Below are 22,856 nucleotides of genomic sequence, written 5' to 3'. Positions count from 1 at the left end.
GATTTGTATATCCCTAGCATTATCAAGACTCTTGAAAATGGTACACAGCAACCTTGCAGAAGCAGAAATTACTGCAGATGCTGCTGTTAAGGGTGCCATCTACTGTGTCTGAATTGTTACTTGGAAGACCTTGAAGATGTTTGCCTTAAAGCAAGTTCATACTTGTCAGCATGCATAGGTGTCCTGGTTCTGGCCTGGACAGGGTTAATTTTTTCAGTATGCTTGAGGGAGCATGGCCAGTACCCAGAGGTTATTCTAGACCACCTCATGTCATTGCCAGGCGTGGGGAGAAGGGGATCCTTCAAGGGAGAACGGGTCCCTTTGGGTTGAGAAAGTGTGGCAGACAGAGCCATCCAGCATTGTCTATTGTTGGGAGTTTCCACAGTGAGCAATACTGTTTCCTTTCTTCTACCCTCTGTCATTAGTATTGTTGTTACTATTCATTTTCTTATCTCATTCCTGTGTCCAGTAAATTGTTCTTATTCATAGACCAAAACCTGTGATCTTTGCCATTGTGCCTCCAATTCTCCTCTCCATCCCAGTGCAGGGAAGGGGAAAGGAGGGAGGGAACAAGCAGCAGTGTGGTTTGGAGAGCGTCAGTAGGAGCACTAAATTAGGGAATTCCCTTCCTGAAGCACAACAACATGCCAAAGAAATCTAGGCTTAATGAAATCCTGTGAATTTATGCTTAGCACCTTTGCTGTAAAGACACACTAAGAATTAGGGTTGGAGTTGTTCAGTCTGAAAGAAGAATAGGCTCCAAGGAGACTCTCTGGTGGTCCTCCAGTACCTGAAGGAGGCCTGCAAGTTGGGTGGAGTGGGACTTTTTCAAAGTAAGGCAGTGATAGGACAAGTGGGGGATGGCCATAGACTGAAGGAGAGTAGATTTAGATTAGTTACTAAATATAAATTCTCTAATGTTAGCGTGGTGAGACACTGGAACAGGTTGTCCAGAGAGGTTGTGGATGCCACATTTCTGGAAGTGCTCAAGGCCAGGTTGGATGGGGTTTTGAGTAACCTAGTCTGGTGAAAGGTGTTCTGCCCATGGCAAGAGAGTTGGAACAAGATGATCTTTAAGGCTGTTTCCAAGCTAAACCATTGTATGATTCTATGAAAAATCTTTATTGATGCAACCTCCCTTTAGTTATATGTTGTAATATCAAATTTTCTCATTTAGGAAGGAATAATGTGTCATCAAATTTAATGAGGTCAAACAGAGCTCTTTGCAATTTTTGGCAAACTCTATTTTAACAAGCAAAGTGCTAGCAATTTTTGGCCAGTTAGGAAGGGGCTGCCTAAATTCTGGATGGTAGTGTGGGAAGATGAATGAAGATATATGATGGATTGGGTGAGAAAGAGGATTTGAGTCAAGAATATTGTAAGTACATACTATGTAATTTTTAGCACCCGTGAAGAAAAGGCTTGACTTCATAGCCTGATCCAGCACCCAGTCAAGACAATTGGCATGTTCTGATTAATTTTTGGAAAAGGCATAAATTTCATTTTTATCCTGATATGCATATGTGTACTTTGCAGGTTTTTTTTCCTCTGAACTCATTTAGGTTGAACTAGTTGTGGAATTCAGAAGTTGAGATACTGGTGTTGTCTTGGTTTAGGGCAGATTTGAGAGAGAACCTCCAAAAGGGACCCCCCCCAGAAAGCAAACCTACATGGCCCCTCCTCCCAACCAGTTTGGGAAGAATTTTCTTGGTGAGAAGTGGAAAAAACCTGTTTATTTAACAGGCAAAGCACTCCCCAGCACAAAAAATGAACAATACCAGATGACAAAACTCATTCGCTGCTCTGAAGAGACAACAAATTCAGAAAGTCTCTCCTGTGGGTGCTCGCTCTGTTATCAATCCCTCCGGCACTGGGAAAGGCTGCTGCCCAGAGTAGGCCCCCATAGGCCACAAAGTGCAAGCTCTCGGTGCTCCCCAGGTCCCCAGTCCAGAGCAGGTTGGAACAGTTCCAAGAGGAGGGAAAGAAAACCAGTCCAGGGAAAACTGCCTCAGCTAGCTAAACTAACTAAAAAGCAAAGGAGGGGCCTGTTCTGCTCTGTCAGTGCACAGAGAACACAGTGGAGGAGTGAGAGTAGGCTGATAACAAAACTCTGTGCTTCTTCTTCTCCCTGCTTTGCTCTCAGAGGCAGTCTTGAAGGCACAGAATATAATATCCAGCATAAACAGAACACCCGGCTGGGGATACAAGCATCATAACGTCACCCTAGGACATGTGCATTCTTATATTTTGGAACTTCCAGATCTTTTATGTTCTGATGCAAAATTAAAACTGTGAACTATATCTGTTATGAGACACATTGTTTTTATCTGGAATAGATATAAAAGAATCACCATAGCATGTTACTTGGCATACGTGATGAACAACATTCTTACTGATTTTTGGCACTTCTTTTTCTTTTTTTCTGTAACCTCTTGCCTTTCTTCACCCAAAAAAGACCCACATAAGAGCATTCTGGATAAAGAATAGAAGAAAATGTATTTTTTGGAATATGTTGCTCCTTGATTGTGTGTTTGAAGAGTTTATGGTTTTCTGATGTAAAATAGTTCTTTTTCAAAGACAGTCTCTTCTTGATGGCTCATGGTACAGGAAACAAAGGCTGAATGAATTACTGACTGCTTATATTAACCTCTATCCTGGTACTACATTACTTTCTGAAAAAGAAAATGAATTTGTATTTTATAGAGAGAACTCCCAGTGGCACATTAAAAAATTATGGCAAGTATCCTTCTTTGGGAGCCTGAGCTGTTTGGTTCTGCCAAAATTTTTTGCATTCTGATTTCAATGTATTCTTGTTGTAAGTATGCAATTCAGTTTATTGAATAAGGATGTAGGTGCTTTGCTCAGGAAGGAAACTATCTTAAGGTGTTGAATGAGAAGGTGTCAGTGGAATAAACATCATTGTACACAATATCCAAATTATTAGAGTTGCTAGTTAGGTGCTTGTTTTTTAATTTTTTCTTAACTTCCCTCCTTTTTTTCTTCCAAATATTTTTGCATATTTCAAGCAGTAGCCTGCTGAATTTTTGAGATAACACTGAAGCAGAATAACATGTGTCTCTTTCTTGACAGTGCTGATCAGGCTCTAGACAGATTTGCTATGAAGAAATTCTTTGATGATAAAGTTTCAGCTTTAATGCAGCCGTCCCAAAGAAGGTATTCAATTTGTTTCTAATTTATATCAATAGGAAATGTCATAATTATCTTCTGCATCCATCCCTTAGTCCCTTTCCAGCCATGTAGAGGCTATTTCCACAAGATCCTCCAGTGCTTCCTGAATTTTCAGCACTTTACTTATATTAATATTCCTTGATTGATGAGATCTCTCCTTCAGTTCCTGCATGTGGTCCCAGACAGACAAGACCTTTTGTACCAAACTGTTGTCTAAATGGGTTCTCACTGCATTGTTTATTAACACAGAGATGTCACAATCTTGATTTTTCCAAGATAATAATAAACTAATTTTTCTGTGGTATAATAATGAGTATGCGAAGTATGCTGATTAGTGTGCAATTAAGATCTTTTTACTACTTGTTTAGAGGATCTGCAGACTATGCACTTGCCCCATGTCCATGCTAGTAAATGTTTGTCAAAGCATGTGATATTCATTATGGCAAGTTCATGTATCTGGATGCGTTATCTTTTCAGTCTGTCTGTATGACGAAGGTTGAATTAGGATTCAAAGAATTAAGCATTTTGGAAGGTGAATAGTTCTGGGGTTCACTATGTACTGTGTCAGGTAATTGAAGAATTCAGTACCAAAAGAGACTGATACCCATCAGTCAAATAATTGTGATATAGGTGAATCTCTTTTAGAAATACAAAATATCATCTGGGTTTGATTTGGTAATTACTGGTTTGGTTTTTTTTTTTTGTCTTAATCCATGTGCATGCAGTAGGTAGTTTAGAAGTTGTTTAAAGTATAAGAATTTGCTAGTAATTAAAACAACAAAACCAGTAGTAACAACTAATGTAAGATATTTGGTTCTGTTAATCTCTAAATAAAAACTTACCAGTTACTTTTTTAACCCATTAGGTGACATGCACAGCTCCTTTTAACTTGAAAAATAGTAACACAACATTCCATTAGACTTGAAATAAACTTTTCATGGTTGACTGGTCTTTTTTTTTTTGTTTCTGTTTTGTGTTTGCATATATGTGTATATGTGTATTGCATTTCAATAATAAGGATTTGAGAATGCTGCCTACCAGACAGAGAAGTGTGAACCATAGCAGCAAAAGGAAAGAGATATTGTTAATCTTCCCATTCAGAAGCCCTAGACAGCAGGCATATTTCAGTGAGAGCCAGGAACCTCCACAACAGCTTCTGAATTGTGCATCAGGGCAGTTTTCAAGCCATATTGATGGGAAGTTTCAGTAGCTACTCACTTTAGTGAACTGTATGTGAGCCCTAAAGCTAGACATTAGGTATAAATGGTTGCATCTGTCTTTCCTACATCCCCTTCAAGGACACTTGCTTAATTCTTCTGGGGGTAACTGCCAGGGGGAGGGCATCAGAGATACTCAGTTTGCTTCTTGACTGATGGAGTTAACATCTTTGCTCACCAGTACTGAACTTGAGCTGCCCTTGCCATCTTCCATACATATACCCATACTTAGGAGAGTAATTTCTAATGAGAGCAGAGGTAGTTTTCCAAACTGTTTGTCAGAACTGTAATCCCAAATCTCATCTCTCCTACCTTTGCCTGGCCTGGCAGTGGCCACCAATCTTATTGTAGAGAAAGGAGAACTAACTCTTTTAATATTTATGGATAATTTTATACTCCTTTGTTCCCATTCTGATCAGTCAGTGGCCTTTTAATATGCTTTTTCTCTGAAACCATTGCTGGGTAATTAATTAGTGATATCCTTGTTAAACCCAGTTGATGTATAAATGGGTATAATTTAAGTGGATCTCAAAATTGTAAAATATGAAAATACACCCATTTTTCACATTTTGAAACCTTTTCTCTACTAAATCTTGTCCAGATAAAAATAAATTGTGGCCACTTAGTCACTTAGCTTTTTCCTACTGCTAGTTGGGTACTGTAACAATGGCAAGAAGAATAGCTGTAGACCAGATCTATTTTGAATCCATTCTCAGATAAGCAGTTGAAGATTTCTCTGAATGAGAAATGCAGATAGAGACCCTTCAAATGAAAAAAATTTCTCACAAACCTTCAGGATAAATGTTTGAACTCTCTTCTCAAAAATAAGCTGACTGTCTCTAGGCCCCTTAAGTGCACTGCCTTGAGAAAGGTTTTCAAAAATTTCAGCCTAATTTTTGTAATAATTAAAAGCTGGTAAAGAGAAAATGGTCACATTGGTAATAATAAATAATTTATTAAAGTCGTGAGAGGTCACTGACAAAACATTTAACACAAAATTTTTTGTCACGTTAGGTGTGTCAATTTGTAAAATTTGTGCTTTTGATGTACCAAATCCTTTCAGAAAGACTGAAGGAGAAAACAACAACAAAAAAGTTGCCTTTTCTTAACATTTAAAATAAATTGAGCTTTGCAAGCTCTCTGTAAAATTAAATCTATTTTAAATTATCCACAACCCCCATTCTGGGGTAGTAAAGCTGTTGTTACTCAGCAGGATATCCTTAGTTGTGGTTTTGCCAGGAGTTCAGCTAATGAGATATGTGCATAAAGGTGAAAAAAAGGTGATTTTTCTCTATACATTCCTGAGAATAAAGTTAAATGAAGATTGTCTCATAGGCATGGAAAAAAAAGGGACTCAAAGCTGGTGGAAAATTTTAAGACACTGCAGTGATGTTTACTTGCATGTATTTGCTCAATAGCTTGTGACCAAACCACGTATTAAATCACAGAAATAGAATAATTTTCACATTGCTGTGGTAGTTTTCCTCTTGTTTGGTACTGAATGAGATCACTTCTCATTATGAAGATGTTATTTGACCGCATTGCTCTTAAGTTTTCTGATGAGGGCACTTCTTGCTCTTGTTTTAATGAAGATGACTTCACTGTAAATTGGATGGGAACCATATCATGCTGCTGTGAAAGACATTTAAGACTACAGTTGTAATTAGGAATGTGTACCAAAACAATTGACTTTGCTGTCTCTTCTACTTAATTTCTTACTTAGAGTAGTAATGTAAATAACTAAAATAAAGATATCAACAATAGCAATGTAACAGCCATGGATTTAATACAGTGGTAAATTATAGTGTCTTTTCATGCTGTTTTGTGAAGATTATTATTTTGGATTTATGTGCATTGTCACAATACTGTTAATTACCCATAATCTGGAAATACCATTGTGTAAATAATGTATTTCCCTGGTATTAGTGGTTTTATGTAATTCAGATAAACTTTTTGTTTTCAGATACGTGCAGTTCTTAAGTGGCCTTCTATCTGGATCTGTGAAAATGAATGCTACCCCTCTTTTCCTGCACTATGTTATCCTTCATGGCATCCCCAACTTAGATGCTGGGGGAGGTAAATTACCTAATTTTTCCTATTCAGGTGTAGGATAAAAGTCTTGTTTCATTTTGGAACTTTCTAGAAAGGCTGCATGAATCTCAAATTAGAATTAATATCTTCTTGATATCCATCCAAATCTTCCCAATAAAGTAGCCAGAAGAGAAGCATTCTAAGAGTAAAAATTGGAGCAGGTGAAATAAATTTCTTGTTCTTTGTTAAACGAATAGTTGATGCTATTCGTCTCTGCCTATCTCTGAAAAGTTGTGGTCTCCATTACTGCAAAGGATCTGGGAACCTGGTCAGGTTTCATAGTAATTTCCTCTTTGTTTTGGGAAATGATTATAAATATAATCTCTTCTCTGTTTTGAGATTGGATTTTGTGTTGATAAGCTGTTTGGATAGGGTGTATTTACAGAATTACACAGAATCATTTCATTTGGAAAAGGACCTCCAAGATCATAGAGTCCAACCTCTGACCCATCATTACTTTGTCAACGAGATCATGGCACTACGTGCCATGTCCAGTTGTTTCTTGAACACCTGCAGGGATGGTGATTCCACCACCTCCCTGGGCATTCTGTTACAAAGTTTAACAACTCTTTCAGTGAGAAAATTCTTCCTGCTGTCCAAAAGGAGCTTTCTCTGTGCAGTTTGAGGCTATGTCCTCTTATCGTATCATTAGTTGCCCAGGAGAAAAGTCTGACTCCCCCCTTGCTACAATCTCCCCTCAGGCAGTTATATGGAGTGATAAGGTCTCCCTGAGGCTCCTTTTCTGCAGGTTAAACAACCCAGCTCCCTCAGCCTCTCCTCATATGACGTATGTGGAGATTCTTCACCAGCTCTCTTGACCTTTTCTGGACACACTACTGCATTTCAGTGTCTTTCTTGAAGTGAGTGGCCCAGAACTCATCACAGTAGTGGAAGTGTGGCCTCACCACTGCTACTAATGTGGCTTGCTATCCTAAGTGGATTTAAAATTAAAATGATAGAATGAGATAATGTGCTAGAGCACAGTGAAGGAATACAACTTTAATGGTTGCACTTGATGAACTTAGAGGTCTTAATGATTTATGATTTGTTTCTGCATTTTTATTATCCGAAGGTAAAATAGCACTGATCTTTTGTAATATAATCAGCATGAATTTGAAATGGTTATATTTTCATTGTTGTTTAATCTTTTTTATTTCTAAAATAACTGCTTTAATAAAGTTAGGGTATTGTTTGTTCTAGGTGGAAATTTAAGGGCCTTATTAATTCTGAAAAAAATCTGAAGATCAAATAATCTGTTTATTTGGAAAATGTTTTTATTTTATATTGGGGGTTTGCTTTCTTTTGGCCATTATCATTCTTCCTTTATTAATTTCATTTTCTTGCAGAATTTATTTCCTTCCTTACTAGAATCCTTTAAAGCCCCTCCCTATTGAATTCAGAACTAGTCTAAAATAAAATAAAATTAAATAAAATACAATACCTTTTAGCCAATTTCGCTTTGAAAGGTATTTTGACAGTCCAGCATTGCCACTTATGTGTCATTTTGCTCAGTCTGGTTGTGCATGAAACTTCCTAGTTGTAATGGTTTTCCTATATCTGAATGTTACAAAACACCCTTTTTTGTTGGATTCTTTTCAGCTTGTTGGCCTTTTCTGAAGTTATACCAGGCTATGCAACTAGTTTATACATCAGGAATATAGTAAGTTCTAAGCATTTTCCACTATGTTTGGATTTAGGTTTTAATTTCCATGATTGCAGAATTACATAGCCTTTTTTAGTTTTGTTTGTGGGTATCTTGTTTATTTTGTGGTTTTGTGTCTTTAAACGATGTATTTTTTTTTCTTCTGTCAAGTAGCATACAGTCAGAAAATCAAAGTCGAATCTGCATTGCTATAGAACCTGCCCAGCTTTTGAAAGGAGATATTATGGTGAGTTAATTGTATGGAATGAAAATCTATTGACATGACATTTAGTTTACAGTTTCTGACCTGTTTTGTGCTGTAAAAAAATTATTTAATCAAATGCCTGGAAATACTACAGAATAATTTAGGTTAATTTAGTCATCATTTTTGGCTTTTATGGGAATAAAAAATCTTGTAAAACTCAAACAAAAAGGTTTTTAGGAGCAAATTGTTTTCAAAACAATTCTTCTCAGCATTCTCATTTTATAGCATCACCAAGTCCAGTAAGGCCGGTATTACTCTTTTCTTTATAAAAATAACTGTGGGGAGTATTTGTAATTTGGCATTAAAATATTTTGCCCTCTAATTTGGCAGGCAGTGTGCACAACTGTAAAACTATCTGCTATAAAGAAAATGCCTAAGTAACTCTAAATTGTTCTGCACTCAAAAAAGTGCTATACCAAATATGGGATAGATAATGTCCGAGATCTGGCCAGCATAGGGTTAAATTTTGCAGTAGCCAGACAGGGCATGGTTTGGACCCAAAGGTTATTTTGTATGACCTCATGTTATTTTTCAGGGACAGGGGGAGGGCTTCCTTCCTGGTCAGGTATCGTGATGGAGGGAGTGCTTAGGTTTTGCTGGGGTTTCTGGGAGGTAGGGGGAGGAAGAATGGGAGAGGTCTGTGAGCAATCATGTGTGAATTGTCTAGGTTTTGTTTACTTGTACTCTCTGTCATTTGTATTGTTGCTGTTACTGTTTGTGCATCCAATTCTCCAACCTGCTGTGGGGGAGAGGGGGAGGGGTAGTCTTGAGCAGTGTGTGTGGTTTGGAGTGTTTCAGTGGGAAGACTAATTGGAAAACACCATTTCTGAACCATGGTAGTCTTATTTGGCACCCAGTGTGAGGCATGAAAGGTTAGGATAGCAACAGGTCTGCTCAGAGTGGGTTTGAAACAAATTTCATCTAAGCATTTTGTTGCATTAGGTCCAGAGCCACTGGTCACAATGTTGCTTAATTTGTCCATGTAGTGTGGTATCTAACTATATATTTCCATACCTTATGATATTTTTCAGAACAGGGAGAGGGATCAGGATTGTTTTGTTGGTGTACTATGTGATACAAGCTTATGATGTGGTAACATCAAGGACAGTGAGGGTCATTTGGATGTGTATTGACTGCTCTCCTGCCCTTACCTCCAGCACTACCTTTGGGAGTCCATTAATAATCATATCCTGTTTGTGGGGGGAACAGGGAAGAATGATTTTCCCCAGCTTTTCATCTCCTTTTTCTCTTTCAGACCTCTTACAACAGTTTTTGAAAATTTTGAATTCCCCTTGGATATTAAGGAAAGCTTGTTCTTGTGGCTTGGTCTGCCAGGTCTCCTTAGTCTGGTCCACACCATGTTAGTTACAGGAGATATTTTTTGGAGGGTCTTTCAGAGATCTGCCCTGAGGGTGGGTCATCATGAGTGGTATGGAAGGTAGGAGAAAATGGGCCAGCTTCTGAAGGACTATTCTGCTCCAATGGTTTGTAAGTTCACCCCTGAACAACTACAAGACTATGTTGAAGTGATAAAATATGCAAAAGAAGAAATGCTGTGGCAGTTCCAGAGAGAAATGAAGTTATGCAATGTGCTGGGCTCTGGCATCTGTTTATTGGACATTTCTCATTACCAGACAGCACCATCGGTGGGAAGGGAGGAAAGCATATCAACAGGCACTGTGGCCACTCAAACTGCAGCTGAACCAGGGGAACAACATGTGCTGGTAGCAGTTGCTCCTATACAGAAGAAGAAATCCAAGACTGAATCAATTGGCATAATGAGGGATGAAGAGGCAGTAGGGCACTCCACAAGAGGAAGAAGCAAGGCAATCACCTGATATCTGTCCCTGGGTGAGCTATGAGATATGAGTAAAGATTTCAGCCACCAGCTGGGTAGCCCCTGATGACGTGGCTGGTCTAATACTGGGATATTGTGGCCCATGATATGAAACCAGATGGTAGTGAAGCCAAGCAACTGGAATTTGTGTCCTGGAATGTGTACATTTGGATTGGGAAGAGGACAGCATCTCAACGTCAGGAGGTGACTGCTGTCAAGTAGAGGGAGTGTCTTATATCTTAACAAGGGTGATCTATTAGTGCAGTGAGACAAGTGGAAAACCATGGAAAAAAGTATCCAGTACTTGCGAGAATTAGCTGTGCTGGAGGTACTTTATAAGGATTCAAATAATGAGCAATTCCCTATAAATCCAGATGAAGTCCAGTGTACACAAACATCGCATGTGGTGGAAGTTCCTAGGAAGTGCACCATTGCTGTATATGAACTCATTGACAGTGATATCATGGAAAGAAAGTGAACAAAGACCTTCCTCCCTATGGGCCTGCATCTTGTCCATGGAAAGACTGTCCCAGGACTTCCTGCAATTCAGAGAGGACTATCAGCAATTTAAAGAAATGTCCCATGCCCTGCCAGTACAGACCAGTCTCTGTTATTAGCAAGAAGTGTTGTCCTGCTCAAGAGAGAGGGTACACACTACAAAGTAACCTGTGGTTTTACTACATAACAATGGAGAGGATATATGGAGGTGGCATGGAAAACCCACCTCTGTCCTAGCAGCACTGGTGTGTGAATTGAGAGGAAGCACAACTACTGCAGGAAATTCTTCAAGGATAAATCCTGCTCCAGTTTCCAGTGAGTAAGACCTCAGAGAGAATAGGAGGGCTGATGCTACTTCCAATACTCTTGAAGGGATCTCTATGCTTACAAGAAATAAGTAACAAGTACTGTTACAGGAGGGGCCCTACCTTCAGCCAGGTGTGGGAAAGGGACAGTCTGATTTATTTGACTTCATGGATCCCATGGCCTGGAACATCAAACCCACATGAGTGTGAGGTTTTAGCTGACACCAGCATACAATGTACCCTGATGCTGTTGAGATATGTAGGGGCAGAATCTTTTGCTGTTTCCGGGGTGACAGGTGACTGTAATGGAAGCTGTAGTGAACCTGACTGGGAATGAATGGAAAAACACCCAGCTGTGACTGGTCCAGAAACTCTGTGCATCATTAGCATAGATTACCTTAGGAGAGGGTATTTTGAGGACCCAAAAGGGCATCATTGGGCTTTTGGTGTCTCCCCAGCTGCTGTGGAGACAGAGGAAATTGGACAGCTGAACACCTTGCCTGGTCTCTCAGAGGACCCTTCTGCTGTGGGACTTCTGAGGGTTGAGAAACAATAGGTAACAGTCACTGCCACAACAATGTACCCTTGACAGTAGCGCAACAAACAGTGACACCATGTTTTGTCGTAGCATGGCGGCCCTGGTCGGGTAATAATTAACATTGACTCCATGATTCCAGAAGGCTGCTTTATTATACTATACTTATTAAGAAGAACATATCCCTTACAGACAGTTGGATACAAGTGGACCCTATTGGTCCTTGTATCCAAATGCCATCACCATTGGCCAATTAAGAAGTTACCCTTTGGTAAACAAATCTGTGCAAGATTTGCAAAAATGGTGCAGCAAGTGAAGATAAGAATTGTTTATCATTCTTTTCTCTGATCTTCTCACAGCCTTCCCCAGGACAATGCCTGGGAAAGTTGTGCCTGTCGCTCTCTGTGACCAGAGAGTGGCTGCCGCAATGATTCCTCATGAATGAAGTGATTCGTCCTCCAGAGAGCCAGGGAGTGGTCAGCGAGACTTGCTCACCCTTTATTAGTCCTGTATGACCAGTGCATAAGTCCATTGGAGAGTGGACACCACTTCTGAGTGCTGCTGTGCTGGGCATGCTGGAACTTATCTATGAACTGCAGTCCAAGGCAGCAAAATGGTGTCACTTTTCACATTGCTAATGCATTTTTCTCCATTCCGTTAGCAGAAAAGTGCAGGCAACGGTGTACATGGAGGGGTGTCTAGTACACCTGAAATGGACTGCTCCGGGACTTGAAATAACCCCACTATTTGCCATGTACTGATCCAGACAGAAGTGAAAAAGGGCAAAGCTCCAGAATACTTGCAACACATTAATGACATCATTCTGTGGGGTTACACAGCAGAGGAAGTTTTTGAGAAAGGGAAGAAGATAAGCCAGGTTCTCCTGAAGGCTGGCTGTGCCATACAGCAGAGTAAGGTCAATGGACCTGCCCAGGAAATTCAGATTTTAGGAGTAAAATGGCAAGATGAGTGTTGTCAGGTTCCAATGGATGTAGGCAAAAAAAAAAAAAAAAAGCAGCTATGTCCCCATCAACCAGCAAGAAGAAAGCACAGGCTTTCCTAGCTGATAGAGGTTTTTGGAGGATGTATTTTTCAGATTTTAGTTAGATTGTAAGACCTCTCTATCAAGTGAAGAAGAATGATTTTAAGAAGAATGGTTTTAAGTGTGGTCCTGAACAACAACAAGCTTTTGAACAAATCAAACAAAAGACTGCTCATGCAGTAGCCCTTGGGCCATTCAAGACAGGATAACATGTGAAAAGTGTGCTCTATACCACAGCTGGGGGGAAAATGGTCTTTCCTCAAGTGTCTGGCAAAAGATATCCAGGGAGACCTGAGGACAAGCCCTAGGGTTCCAGAGTCAGGAATCCAAGGCCTGCTACACCCCTACTGAAAAAGAGATCCTGGCAGCTTATGAAGGGGTTTGAGGTGCTTCAGAATGATTGACATCAAAGCACAGCTCCTCCTGGAGCCTCAACTGCCAGTGCTGGGTTGAATGTTCAAACGATATTTCACACATGCCACTGATGCTTCATGGAGTGAGTCATGCTGATCACATGGCTAGCTTGAATAGGAAACCCCAATTGCCCAGGGATCTTGGAAGTCATCACAAACTAGCCTGTAGGCAAAAATTTTGTACTAACATCAGAGAAGCAGGAGAAGAAGGTGACATGCTGAGGAGGTCTCACTATGTAATCAGCCCCAGAAAATGAAAGCAATATGCTCTCTTTACCAACAGTTCCTGCCATATTGTAGGGATACATTGAAAACAGAAAGCTGCTGTATGGAGTCCTATGCAACAAGTTGCAGAAGCTGTTGAGGGACAAGGTGGATCAAGTCAGGTCACAGAGCTGAAGGGCATCCAGTTGCCTTTAGATATTACTGAATGAGAGAAATGGCCAGCACTCTACCATGGATGGTGTACACTGACTCATGGACGGTGACAGGTGTTCTGTGGGAGTATCTGTATCGGTGGAAAAAGATTAATTGGTAGCACAGAGGTAAACCTATCTGGGTTGTTGAATGATATCAAGACGTTGCTGCCTGGATAGAGAAGTTGGCTGCAAAAGTATGTCATGGAGATGCACACATACTGAAGAGTTAGGCTACTGAAGAAGGTTGCAACAGCAAGTGGATCAAGCTGCCAAGATTAAAGTGTCTCAGGTGGATCTGGACTGGGAACATAAGGGTGAATTATTTATGGCTTGGTGGGCCAATGACACCTCAGATTATGAGGGAAGAGATGCAACATACAGATGGGCTTGTGATTGAGGGGTGGATTTAACCATGGGCTCTATCTCTCAGGTTATCCATAAAAGTGAAATGTGCTGCAATCAAGCAGGACAAGCAGATAAAGCCCCTGTGGTATGGGGGACAATGGTCAAAATATAAATATGAGGAGGTCTGGCAGATTGATTGCATCACACTCAGGCAAACCCACCAAGGCAAGCATTACCTTCTTATGATGCTGGAAGCAACCACTGGAGATGTACCTTGTGCCTCACGCCACTGCCAGCAGCACCATCTTGGGCTTTGAAAAGCAAGTCCTGTGGAGACATGCCACCCCAGAAAGAAGTGAGTTGGACAAGGGAACTGATTTCAAAAATTGCCTCATAGACACCTGGACCAGACAGCATGGTATGGAGTGGGTGTATCATACTCTTTATCATGCACCAGCCTCTGGGAAAACTGAACATTACAATGGACTGTTAAAACCATATTGAAAACAATGGATGGTGGGACCTTCAAACATTGGGATGTAGCAGAGGCCACCTGCTAAGTTAACACAAGAACTCTACCAATTGAGCTGGCCCTGCCCAATCAAAACCTCCACATACTGCAGAAGGGAAAAAAGACCCTGTGGTGCATGAGGAATATGTTAGGCAAGACAGTTTGAATAAGTTCTGCTTCAAGCAAAGGCAAACCCATCCATGGGATTGTTTTTACTCAGGGACCTGGATGCACTTGGCGTGTAATGGAGAGGTACAGGGGAAATGTAGTGTGTACTTCAAGTGGACTTGATTTTTGGGTGAAAACAGTAATATTAAATTGTATAATGTTGGTTGCTGAATGACACTGCCAGTATAAACAGTGAGAACAAACAGTGAGAATGGACTGCTCCAGATACACCAGTCATGAACTCCTGTTGCAGCTTGCAACCACCCAACAGCACACCAGCCCTTCTGCCTTAGAAGACACCTAGGACAGATGGAAGTGATAGTCATGAACTGAATGAACTCAGCAGACAACTTGAAAGGATTAGGCCAGTGGCTATGGAAATGATACCTGTGCTTGTGTGTGTGTGTATGTACATATATATATGTGTGTGTGTACATATATATGTGTGTGTACATATATATATATGTGTGTGTGTGTGTGTGTGTGTGTGTGTGTGTGTGTGTGTGTGTAGATGGAAGGCATGGGTTTTGGGCATGACGTAGATGGCATAGAATAAGGGGTGGATAATGTCCTGGTCCTGTTCAGGACAGGTTTAATTTTTACAATAGCCAGAAGGGGCTTGGCTAGGACACAGAGGTTATTATTCTATACCTGGGATGCGGAAGGGCTTCCTTCTGGTTTGGATTGCATGGTGGAAGGAGCAGTTGGGCACTGTTGGGGATTCTGTGGGGGGAAGGTTTGAGCAATTGTATATGACTCATTCATTTGTGGTTGTTGTGGGTTTTTTTTGTACACTCTGTTATTAGTATTGTTACTGTTACTTTTCATTGTCTTATTTCACTGCTGTTTTCAATAAATTGTTATTATCTCAGTCTGTCATCTTATCTTTCGTGCCTCCAATTCTCTTCAGCTTGCTGCTGGGGAGAATTGGAGAGGGTGTGATCAAATGGTGTGTGGTTTGAAATGTTTCAGTGGGAACATTGAATTAGGGAATACCATTCCTAAACCACAACAGTTCCAGATTTGGTAGCAGATTATTTTTCACCCCTCCCTATTCAATTCTGTATATTGTTCTTTTGTTCTTTCACTGAAAAAGGGAGAAACAATTTTTAAATATACTATTATAAATTGGCATACTTTGAAAGTTTGAGACAGTTTCAAATTAAGGACATTTCGTTAGTTTTTGAAGGACTGTTGGTGCCTAAGGAAATGGAATAGATCACAACAGAAATCAGTCTGAGATAAACTCAGTATCTCTCAAATGAGATTTTAGAATGGAAAAAGAGCATGTAGCTTTTCAGTAATGCATCATTTTAAAAGAGACAATCTTCCATAATCTCATGCTATTATTTGAGATAATTCTGAGCAAAGCAGTGTCTTTTTCAGCACTTCAGTATTTCCTAAACAAAAACTTTAGTTTTGAATATTTTTTTTATTCTGTCTAAGCAAAATCTTCAGTGGTATCAGACAAAAATAATGATCTGTAAGATGCTCCACCTCCAATTCCTAAAAGGTTTAACTGTTTGAAATGCATGTTTGTTTGTTTGTTTGTTTTAAAAAGGTAAATATCCTTTCTTGCCTTAGATTTAGGGAATTTGTTAACATCATGTGGATTGCATGTGGTGATACAGAACAGATGCAGCTGTTGAAAAGCTGCACTGACATCTGCAAATGCATATAGGAATTTTCCAGCACATTACACTGCCTTGCATTAATTCTTGATTATGGCATCAAAAGGTAGTGAAGTCAGAATTCGAAGTTATGCTTAGACTTCATTGAAAGTTTATTATGCATACTGAGCACTAAAAGATGTTTTTAGTCTATGGATATAGAGGTAAAATATTACTGATTGTAAGAGAGAACAGATTTTCATTAAAAATTACAATTCTCTGTAGGTAAGTTCGTTAGGACAAAAATTAAGTTAATTTAAACTTAATTTAGTTAAAACTTTAAATTATTTAATTTTAAGATAATCTCGGTTAAATCTAAGGCTGGTACTTTGGATTAGAAAGTAGAAAGAAGGAGGAACTCCCTCTGTCATTCAGTATTTTTATAAATGAGATTATGTAGAAGACAGTACATTTTGAATAAATCCAACAACTGTGCAAAGCCAAAATTTAAATTATGTATGAATGTATATAAACTTAAAGATGCTCTTTTCAAGTATTTTTGCTCACATAATACAATTACATGGAGTTATCACAGTTACTTTGATACTAATTCTACATTTTGGAGCGGGTTAATGTGGGATATAGATTTGTAGAGACCCTCGAGGGGTAGTTTTAGATGATTCGCTTTAAAGCATCTACATCATAGTGTGGCAAAAAGCTGATAGGCCAAGAAACACTTATAGTGTATTGTAATTAAGAAATAGTAGGCTTCTGATTGTGATGGCATGAATTATAACATCTGTATTGTCTCAACCTTCTCAGCAGACTGAAAATAAAATAAAGTTTTTAAAACGCCTCTCAGTTGCCTCATCTCTAGATGATTTAAAAAAAAAATTCCAACAGGTTAGTTCTAATATCTCTCATCAGGGCTCTCTTAATTCTGTTTCTGTCCATTTTTCACTTCTAGGCAAACTTGCCTTTTTCATCCTTTATGATGGTGTTTTGTCTTTACAGAGTTGCTTGGCATGCTGGAGATTGAGCACTTGTTTATTGACTCAAGCAGTCAAACTTTATTCATACCTTACCTTTTGGTAATTAAAGTAGTCAAGTCATGCTGGTAGTTGTGTTGGACTGAAAGGAAGTAGATCCCTTTAACAGGGGTGTGCATAATTAGTGCATGTAGAGCACTGTCTAAAGAAAGAAGCAAATACTATTTTACCTGGTATTGCCAATATACTGTAGGGGATTCTCTTAAAACAAACAACCAACCTCCTTGCTTTCCGATTAAATAGAGATTACATGCATAGAGAATCACCCAGCCCTTATAATGGTTTAGGAATATGTGATTTGCATACAGAATACTTGACAAAAAAACATTTCTGGTATATGGGCTGAACTATTTCAGAATTTGTCCTGTGTGCCAGGTATATGGTGAGTGCTGATTAACTTCTGGAATTTAGGATATCATGAGGTTACTATAATGAAGGCTAGATAGTAACATCTTGTTAGATTTTTAATTCTGTAGTGAGAAGAATTTCATCACTATATTTTAACCTCAGCTTTCAGAAGCATCCTTCATAAGCTCTTACATTTTTCTTGCATTATTTAATTTGAGTAACTCTATTCTCTTCAATTGTTTAGCATTTTCTATCTAGGATGCTTTTCTTATTCTGACTTTAATAAAAGTGATATTTGTTTTCTTTTTAATGCATTTCAGTAATATCTGCTTTATCGTAAAATCCTGATATAATCAGGATAGTATAACAAAATTTTCAGTCCTGTGACTAAGGTTGCCAAAATTTTTACATATTCCTGTAAGAATGCTGAGTGCCTTTGTGTGACAGTAGAGTCAGAGAATTAGTAGGTAAAATATCCATAGGTTGTGTCTAAGGGAAGCTGGTGTTAGAGAATGGGTATGGTGTTCACTTTTAGCTACTGAAATTCATACTAGATGTTTTTGTAGAGTTCTTGTTCAAGCCAAGGTGTGAAAACTACTATCAACTTCCTGCAGTAACTTAAAATAAGATCCTAACATTAGAGCAAGTTTTTTACAAATCCTAAAATAGATATAATCAGCTTGCAGGCTTGCTTTGAAAAAGTCCTCATATTCTTCAGTTATTTTGAAAAGAGTGTGCTGAAATTCATTAATTTGGTAGGGAAGAGGTCTATATACAGGTCAGCATTTCAATATTGTACACATACTGTGTGCAATATAACAGATTTTGTGATTCTGGCTCATAACCTACTGATGGGTGACTGATAACGATGAAAATAGTGATTATTATTTTTTACATATCTAGAAGTATCCTGCCTTGGACCTGTGTAATCTTAAAGGATTGAATAACACATACCCTGCTTGTTTCAATATCAGAGGTGTCTACAATAAATTGTGTTGTGGCTGCTTTAATTAGCAACTAATATATACACATTTGTTCAGAATTGTAAGAAAATATTATCTGAGATAAAATGTTGCTCTGTTTTTCTAGATAAAGTGTTACCACAAAAAATATAGGTCAGCTACTCGTGATGTGATTTTTCGCCTTCAGTTTCACACTGGAGCTATTCAAGGACATGGCTTGGTGTTTGGCAAAGAAGATTTGGATAATGCCAACAAAGGTACTTGTCTTCTGTGGTTGGTTGGATGTGTATATGTGCGGGTGTGCAAGCATATGCATGTGATGATCTTCTTCAGCACCCATTCTCAAAAGGATTCTTTTTTTTTTCCCCCTAACTTATTTTTGGGGAAAGGGAGACTGCTTTGAGTTAGTTAAATTGTGGTGTGTAATACCAGTAAAACTCTTATGACAGGAAAAGCTCTTCAAGCAAGTTAATTATCAGAATAATTCAGATACTCCTACACAGTCCTTATCACCTTCTCCCTCATTTAAATGGTGACTCTCTTTGTTACCATTGAAGGAAATAAGATGAGCTAAATTATTCTCTTTTCTGGCTAGTGAAAACAGTCATAAAGTCTGATAATGTGTTTGTGACATAGTCTGAGTCGTTTAATATGCTTCAGAATATCAAAGAATGGACACAGTTTTCAGACACACTTGAAAATGTGTCACACTAGTCCTCATATTTTCCAAATCATATTGTCAGTTTTTTTGTGTTTATATGCAGGATTGGAACTTCCTAAGCCCATGTTACTAGCAAACTAAAATGAAGCATATTTTCCTGCAGCATGCAGCATAAGGATACCAAAACTTTTGTGGTCAAGTATTGTGGTTTAAGCAATATGGGGAACAATTTTAATTTTCCTGGGTATGTTTTCTTTATAAGTCACATCCATCTACTGTCTAGAGAGAGGGTTAGGATGTACATCTCTTCTGCTTTTGACTGATCTAGAAAGCAAGCAAAATTCCAGCTGGGATTTATGTGGTCTTTTCTGGAGAATGTGTGGCACAAAAAATATGGCTTTTAAAACCAGATCACTAAGCTGCAAGTGGGAAGGGAAGAGTGACGAGGGTACATGAGATAGCTGTAGAGAATCCTGATTTCTGAGTGCACTGAAACTGCTCTCCTGGGAAACATCTTGCTGAATTCCTGTCCTTTCTTCTCAGATGACCGTTTCCCGGACTACAGCAAGGTGGAATTAGTGTTTTCGGGAACTCCAGAGAAAATTCAAGGTGAGCATAGAGAACCAAAAATATGCTTAATTTGAAAATAAATCATATTGAAATACACATTAAAAAAAAATTTTTTTTCCTCTTTTCTTCAATTTGTCTTGTAAAAAATCTGAAATTTTACTCTTTCATTAAAATATATTAGTTATTGGTTTAAATTTGGAAAAGTTAATAAAGACTCTGCATTTATATGAGCATAGAAGTCACCAGATTTTGTTTTAAAGCTATACCAGAACACTTGCTACAACTAGTAGAAAACTTTAATGTATCTGTGTAAAACATAGATAGTAGGTGGTTTGGCTCAGCATAAGTGACAGCAGTGGCCTATTCCATAACCTCTTTTGGATGTTGTCATAATTGATTATGTTTGCAGTATTGAAGTTTGGACTGTCTTCAGTTTAGTATAAAGAGATACAGCTGTAGTTTTCTTGGAAATGCTTCTGCTTTGAAGTTGGCTTGTAAGATATTCTGCATGCTTCCAAAATTCTATTCTAATATGTTTAAGATTATGTGATAATTCTTACTTGCAGTAAGAATTTAAGATTATGTAGATCATTGCAGCTTAATTCTGTTAATGAATGTGTTCTTAATAATTTTATGTTGTCCCAAAAAGAATGGATTCTGCCTAAGACTGATGGAAAACCAAATACTCTTAACTGTCTCGCTTACACACATTCCCATTCAGTGTCTTCACTGTCCTGTGAATTGTATCTTTTCCTCCTTTTTTTCCCACATGAGTTTGATAATCTAGAAAATTATGGCCATAGCCACTAAGAAGTTTGATTCTGTCCAACTGAACACAAAAACCTCACTTAACCAGTTTGAAGGCCATAAAAGAAAACCAGTTTTATAAATGAATTTGTCTAGCTTGTTCTAAATGTTTCTGGATAGTAGATGTTTGAAGATAGGCCAGTTAACATGTCTAAAAAAGGACCAAAATTTTTTTCAAGTTTGCCTTCCTTAGATGACAAATGAGAGGTGTGGATTTTTTAGTAGGCTTCAAGCTGTTGAAAAGTAAGGTTCTAGGTAATTGGATATTTGAATTCAGTTGCTGTCTGAGGAATTAACTAGCTAGGAAGAGCAGCTCATCTTTGTTACTCAACAAGTTATATTTTTTTAAGAAGAAGTCTATGCAGCGGTCTGGGAAGACGTTGAAAAATTCTTTAACTCTAGCACAATAGTATATGATCCCTGTATAATGGTTAATGCTTAGTTTTGCACCATACAGTGCTTAATATAAATACCAGAGATAAATGTGACCTTGTGTTAATTCTCTACATCTGTGCCAGCTTGTGCCAGCTAATGCATCCTTATTTACTTATATTAGTGATTAATATGTACTAGTAGAGAACTTAGTTTTGAGAACAAGGATCATCTATCTCAGAACAAAGAATGATAAGAGAAGGACATTATGACATCACCACATTACAAATATTCTCAAAGAGAAGAGATTAATCAGAAAATCTGGAACCATATCCAAATAAGTCCACAGAAATAGTTAGCATATATGCATGTATTCAGGAAATGTGATGAGTATGTATTTGTTTCAGGAATATAATGTGGTCTGTTAGGTTACTGGGAGTACCTGCTTTGAGGAGAAATCCCCAAGCAGCCAACACTGCTAGTTATGTTGGCTTTCTAACCTTTGAATTGGTTGGAGAGTTTATTTCCTGGTTTTTGGTGACATCTTGAAATTCTTACTTACCATTTCTGCAAAATGAGTTTTCCACATCTGAAAATATTACAGAATTATAGAATAACTACAGGGTATCTCTGGTCCATCCTTCTGCTGAAACAAGGCTCATTTGTAAGATCAGACCAGTTTCCCTAGAGCTTTGTCCAGTCAAATAAAGAAAATCTTCAAGGACTGAGACATCACAGCCTCAGTGGGTGGGCTATTTAAATGTCTGACTGTCCTCACAGTGGAATTATTTTTTCTCATGTTGACTCTAAATTTATCTAGATTCAAATCATTCAAATAATTTTCAAATATTCTTTTCCTTCTGCCTTGCTCCAAACTGGCTGTCTCCTCTACAGCCTTCAGGAGGCTGCTGTCAGCTCTTTTTCAAGACCATCTCATCTCCAGACTGAAGAAGCCCTGACCCTTCAGCTTTTCCTCACATGGAGAGTCTTCCAGTCCTGAGCACCCTGGTCATGCTCCCCTGAATTTGCTTCAATTTGTTAATATAATTCTTGTATTCTGTAGCTTGAAGCTGGACACAGTGTTCTAGAACATAACTGACTGTGTTACTTTTAAGAAAGAATGCAGTTGCCAAGAATATAATATCCTTGAATATTTAATAATAAAGTTTCTAAATCTGCCTTGTTACAAATGTCATCACAAAAACTCTCTATAGATGGCTTTTTCCAGACTGCATATAAAGGTACAGGACCATAGCATTCTAGTCCTAATTGTAACTATTTTTGTTTTAAATGTCACAGTATATGCATAATACCATTGCTTTAGAAAAATTTACAGTAGGACTTGCTTTGTAGACACAACCGAAGCTTTGATAACTGAGGATTTCTTTGTTCCCTAATCTAGACAGAAAAGACAGTCTGTTTGATTTGTATCAGTATCAAAGCCAAGTTCATGGTCATGAATTCTTGATGCCTGTGCTTTGCTTTTGAATCACTGCATTATGACCAAATTCCTCACTGTATCCATTTAAAACCTGAACATTATTTAATGCCTTGTTAAGGGCACAAAAACATGGGTTACTGCTGAAAATTCCAGGTGTGTTCAGCAGAGCATACTTAAATGCAGCAAAACACATTGAAAGCCAGATGTCTAGTCTCAGATTCTGCAGAGCTGCCACCTTGGAGGAACTGGAAGGGACATGAAGTCACAGTTTTCAGCTCTTCCTGTTTATCCTTAGTGATAAATTGCTCTGGTATCAGAATGATAATCTATATGAATCAGAATGAAATCTGTAACAAAGTCTAATTTTATTATTCCTTTAGAACCATCTCCTTATAGATACTCATGGTTTCATTCTCAGAAGCTCTTTATCATGTCTGACCCTCTAGGGCTGGGTGGATCATCTTTGTTAGCTGTGTTTAGGGACTGATCCAAGTTATCAGCCTACATCATAATCAAAAAGCTCAAGATAAAATTCTCTGAATGATAAATTATAAATTAA

At 38.4% G+C, this 22,856-nt stretch overlaps 1 protein-coding gene across 9 annotated transcripts in view; it reads left to right on the top strand.

Moving 5' to 3' along the window:
- The window catches only part of TNS3 (tensin 3), a 208,726-nt gene that overhangs the window by 89,840 nt on the left and 96,030 nt on the right, over positions 1 to 22,856 (top strand). For 8 of the 9 annotated variants that reach the window (XR_011679613.1, XM_071429877.1, XM_071429876.1 and 5 more), the window contains 6 exons: positions 3,091 to 3,174; positions 6,370 to 6,482; positions 8,097 to 8,157; positions 8,311 to 8,386; positions 18,574 to 18,703; positions 19,651 to 19,716. Coding sequence is in view for 8 of the 9 variants with exons in the window: in XM_071429877.1 (XP_071285978.1) it covers positions 3,091 to 3,174; positions 6,370 to 6,482; positions 8,097 to 8,157; positions 8,311 to 8,386; positions 18,574 to 18,703; positions 19,651 to 19,716 (530 nt within the window). In the remaining variant the exon portion in view is untranslated. The remainder of the gene's footprint in view (positions 1 to 3,090; positions 3,175 to 6,369; positions 6,483 to 8,096; positions 8,158 to 8,310; positions 8,387 to 18,573; positions 18,704 to 19,650; positions 19,717 to 22,856) is intronic. The other variant, XM_071429871.1, reaches the window with a different exon arrangement.

Source organism: Agelaius tricolor, unplaced genomic scaffold (assembly GCF_023055355.1).
Source record: "Agelaius tricolor isolate 1412-34295 unplaced genomic scaffold, bAgeTri1.0.p SCAF_6, whole genome shotgun sequence".
In the NCBI taxonomy this organism is placed as follows: Eukaryota; Metazoa; Chordata; class Aves; order Passeriformes; family Icteridae; genus Agelaius; species Agelaius tricolor.
Note: the sequence above shows the minus strand (reverse complement) of the source record. Positions and strands in the feature narration are given on the sequence as shown.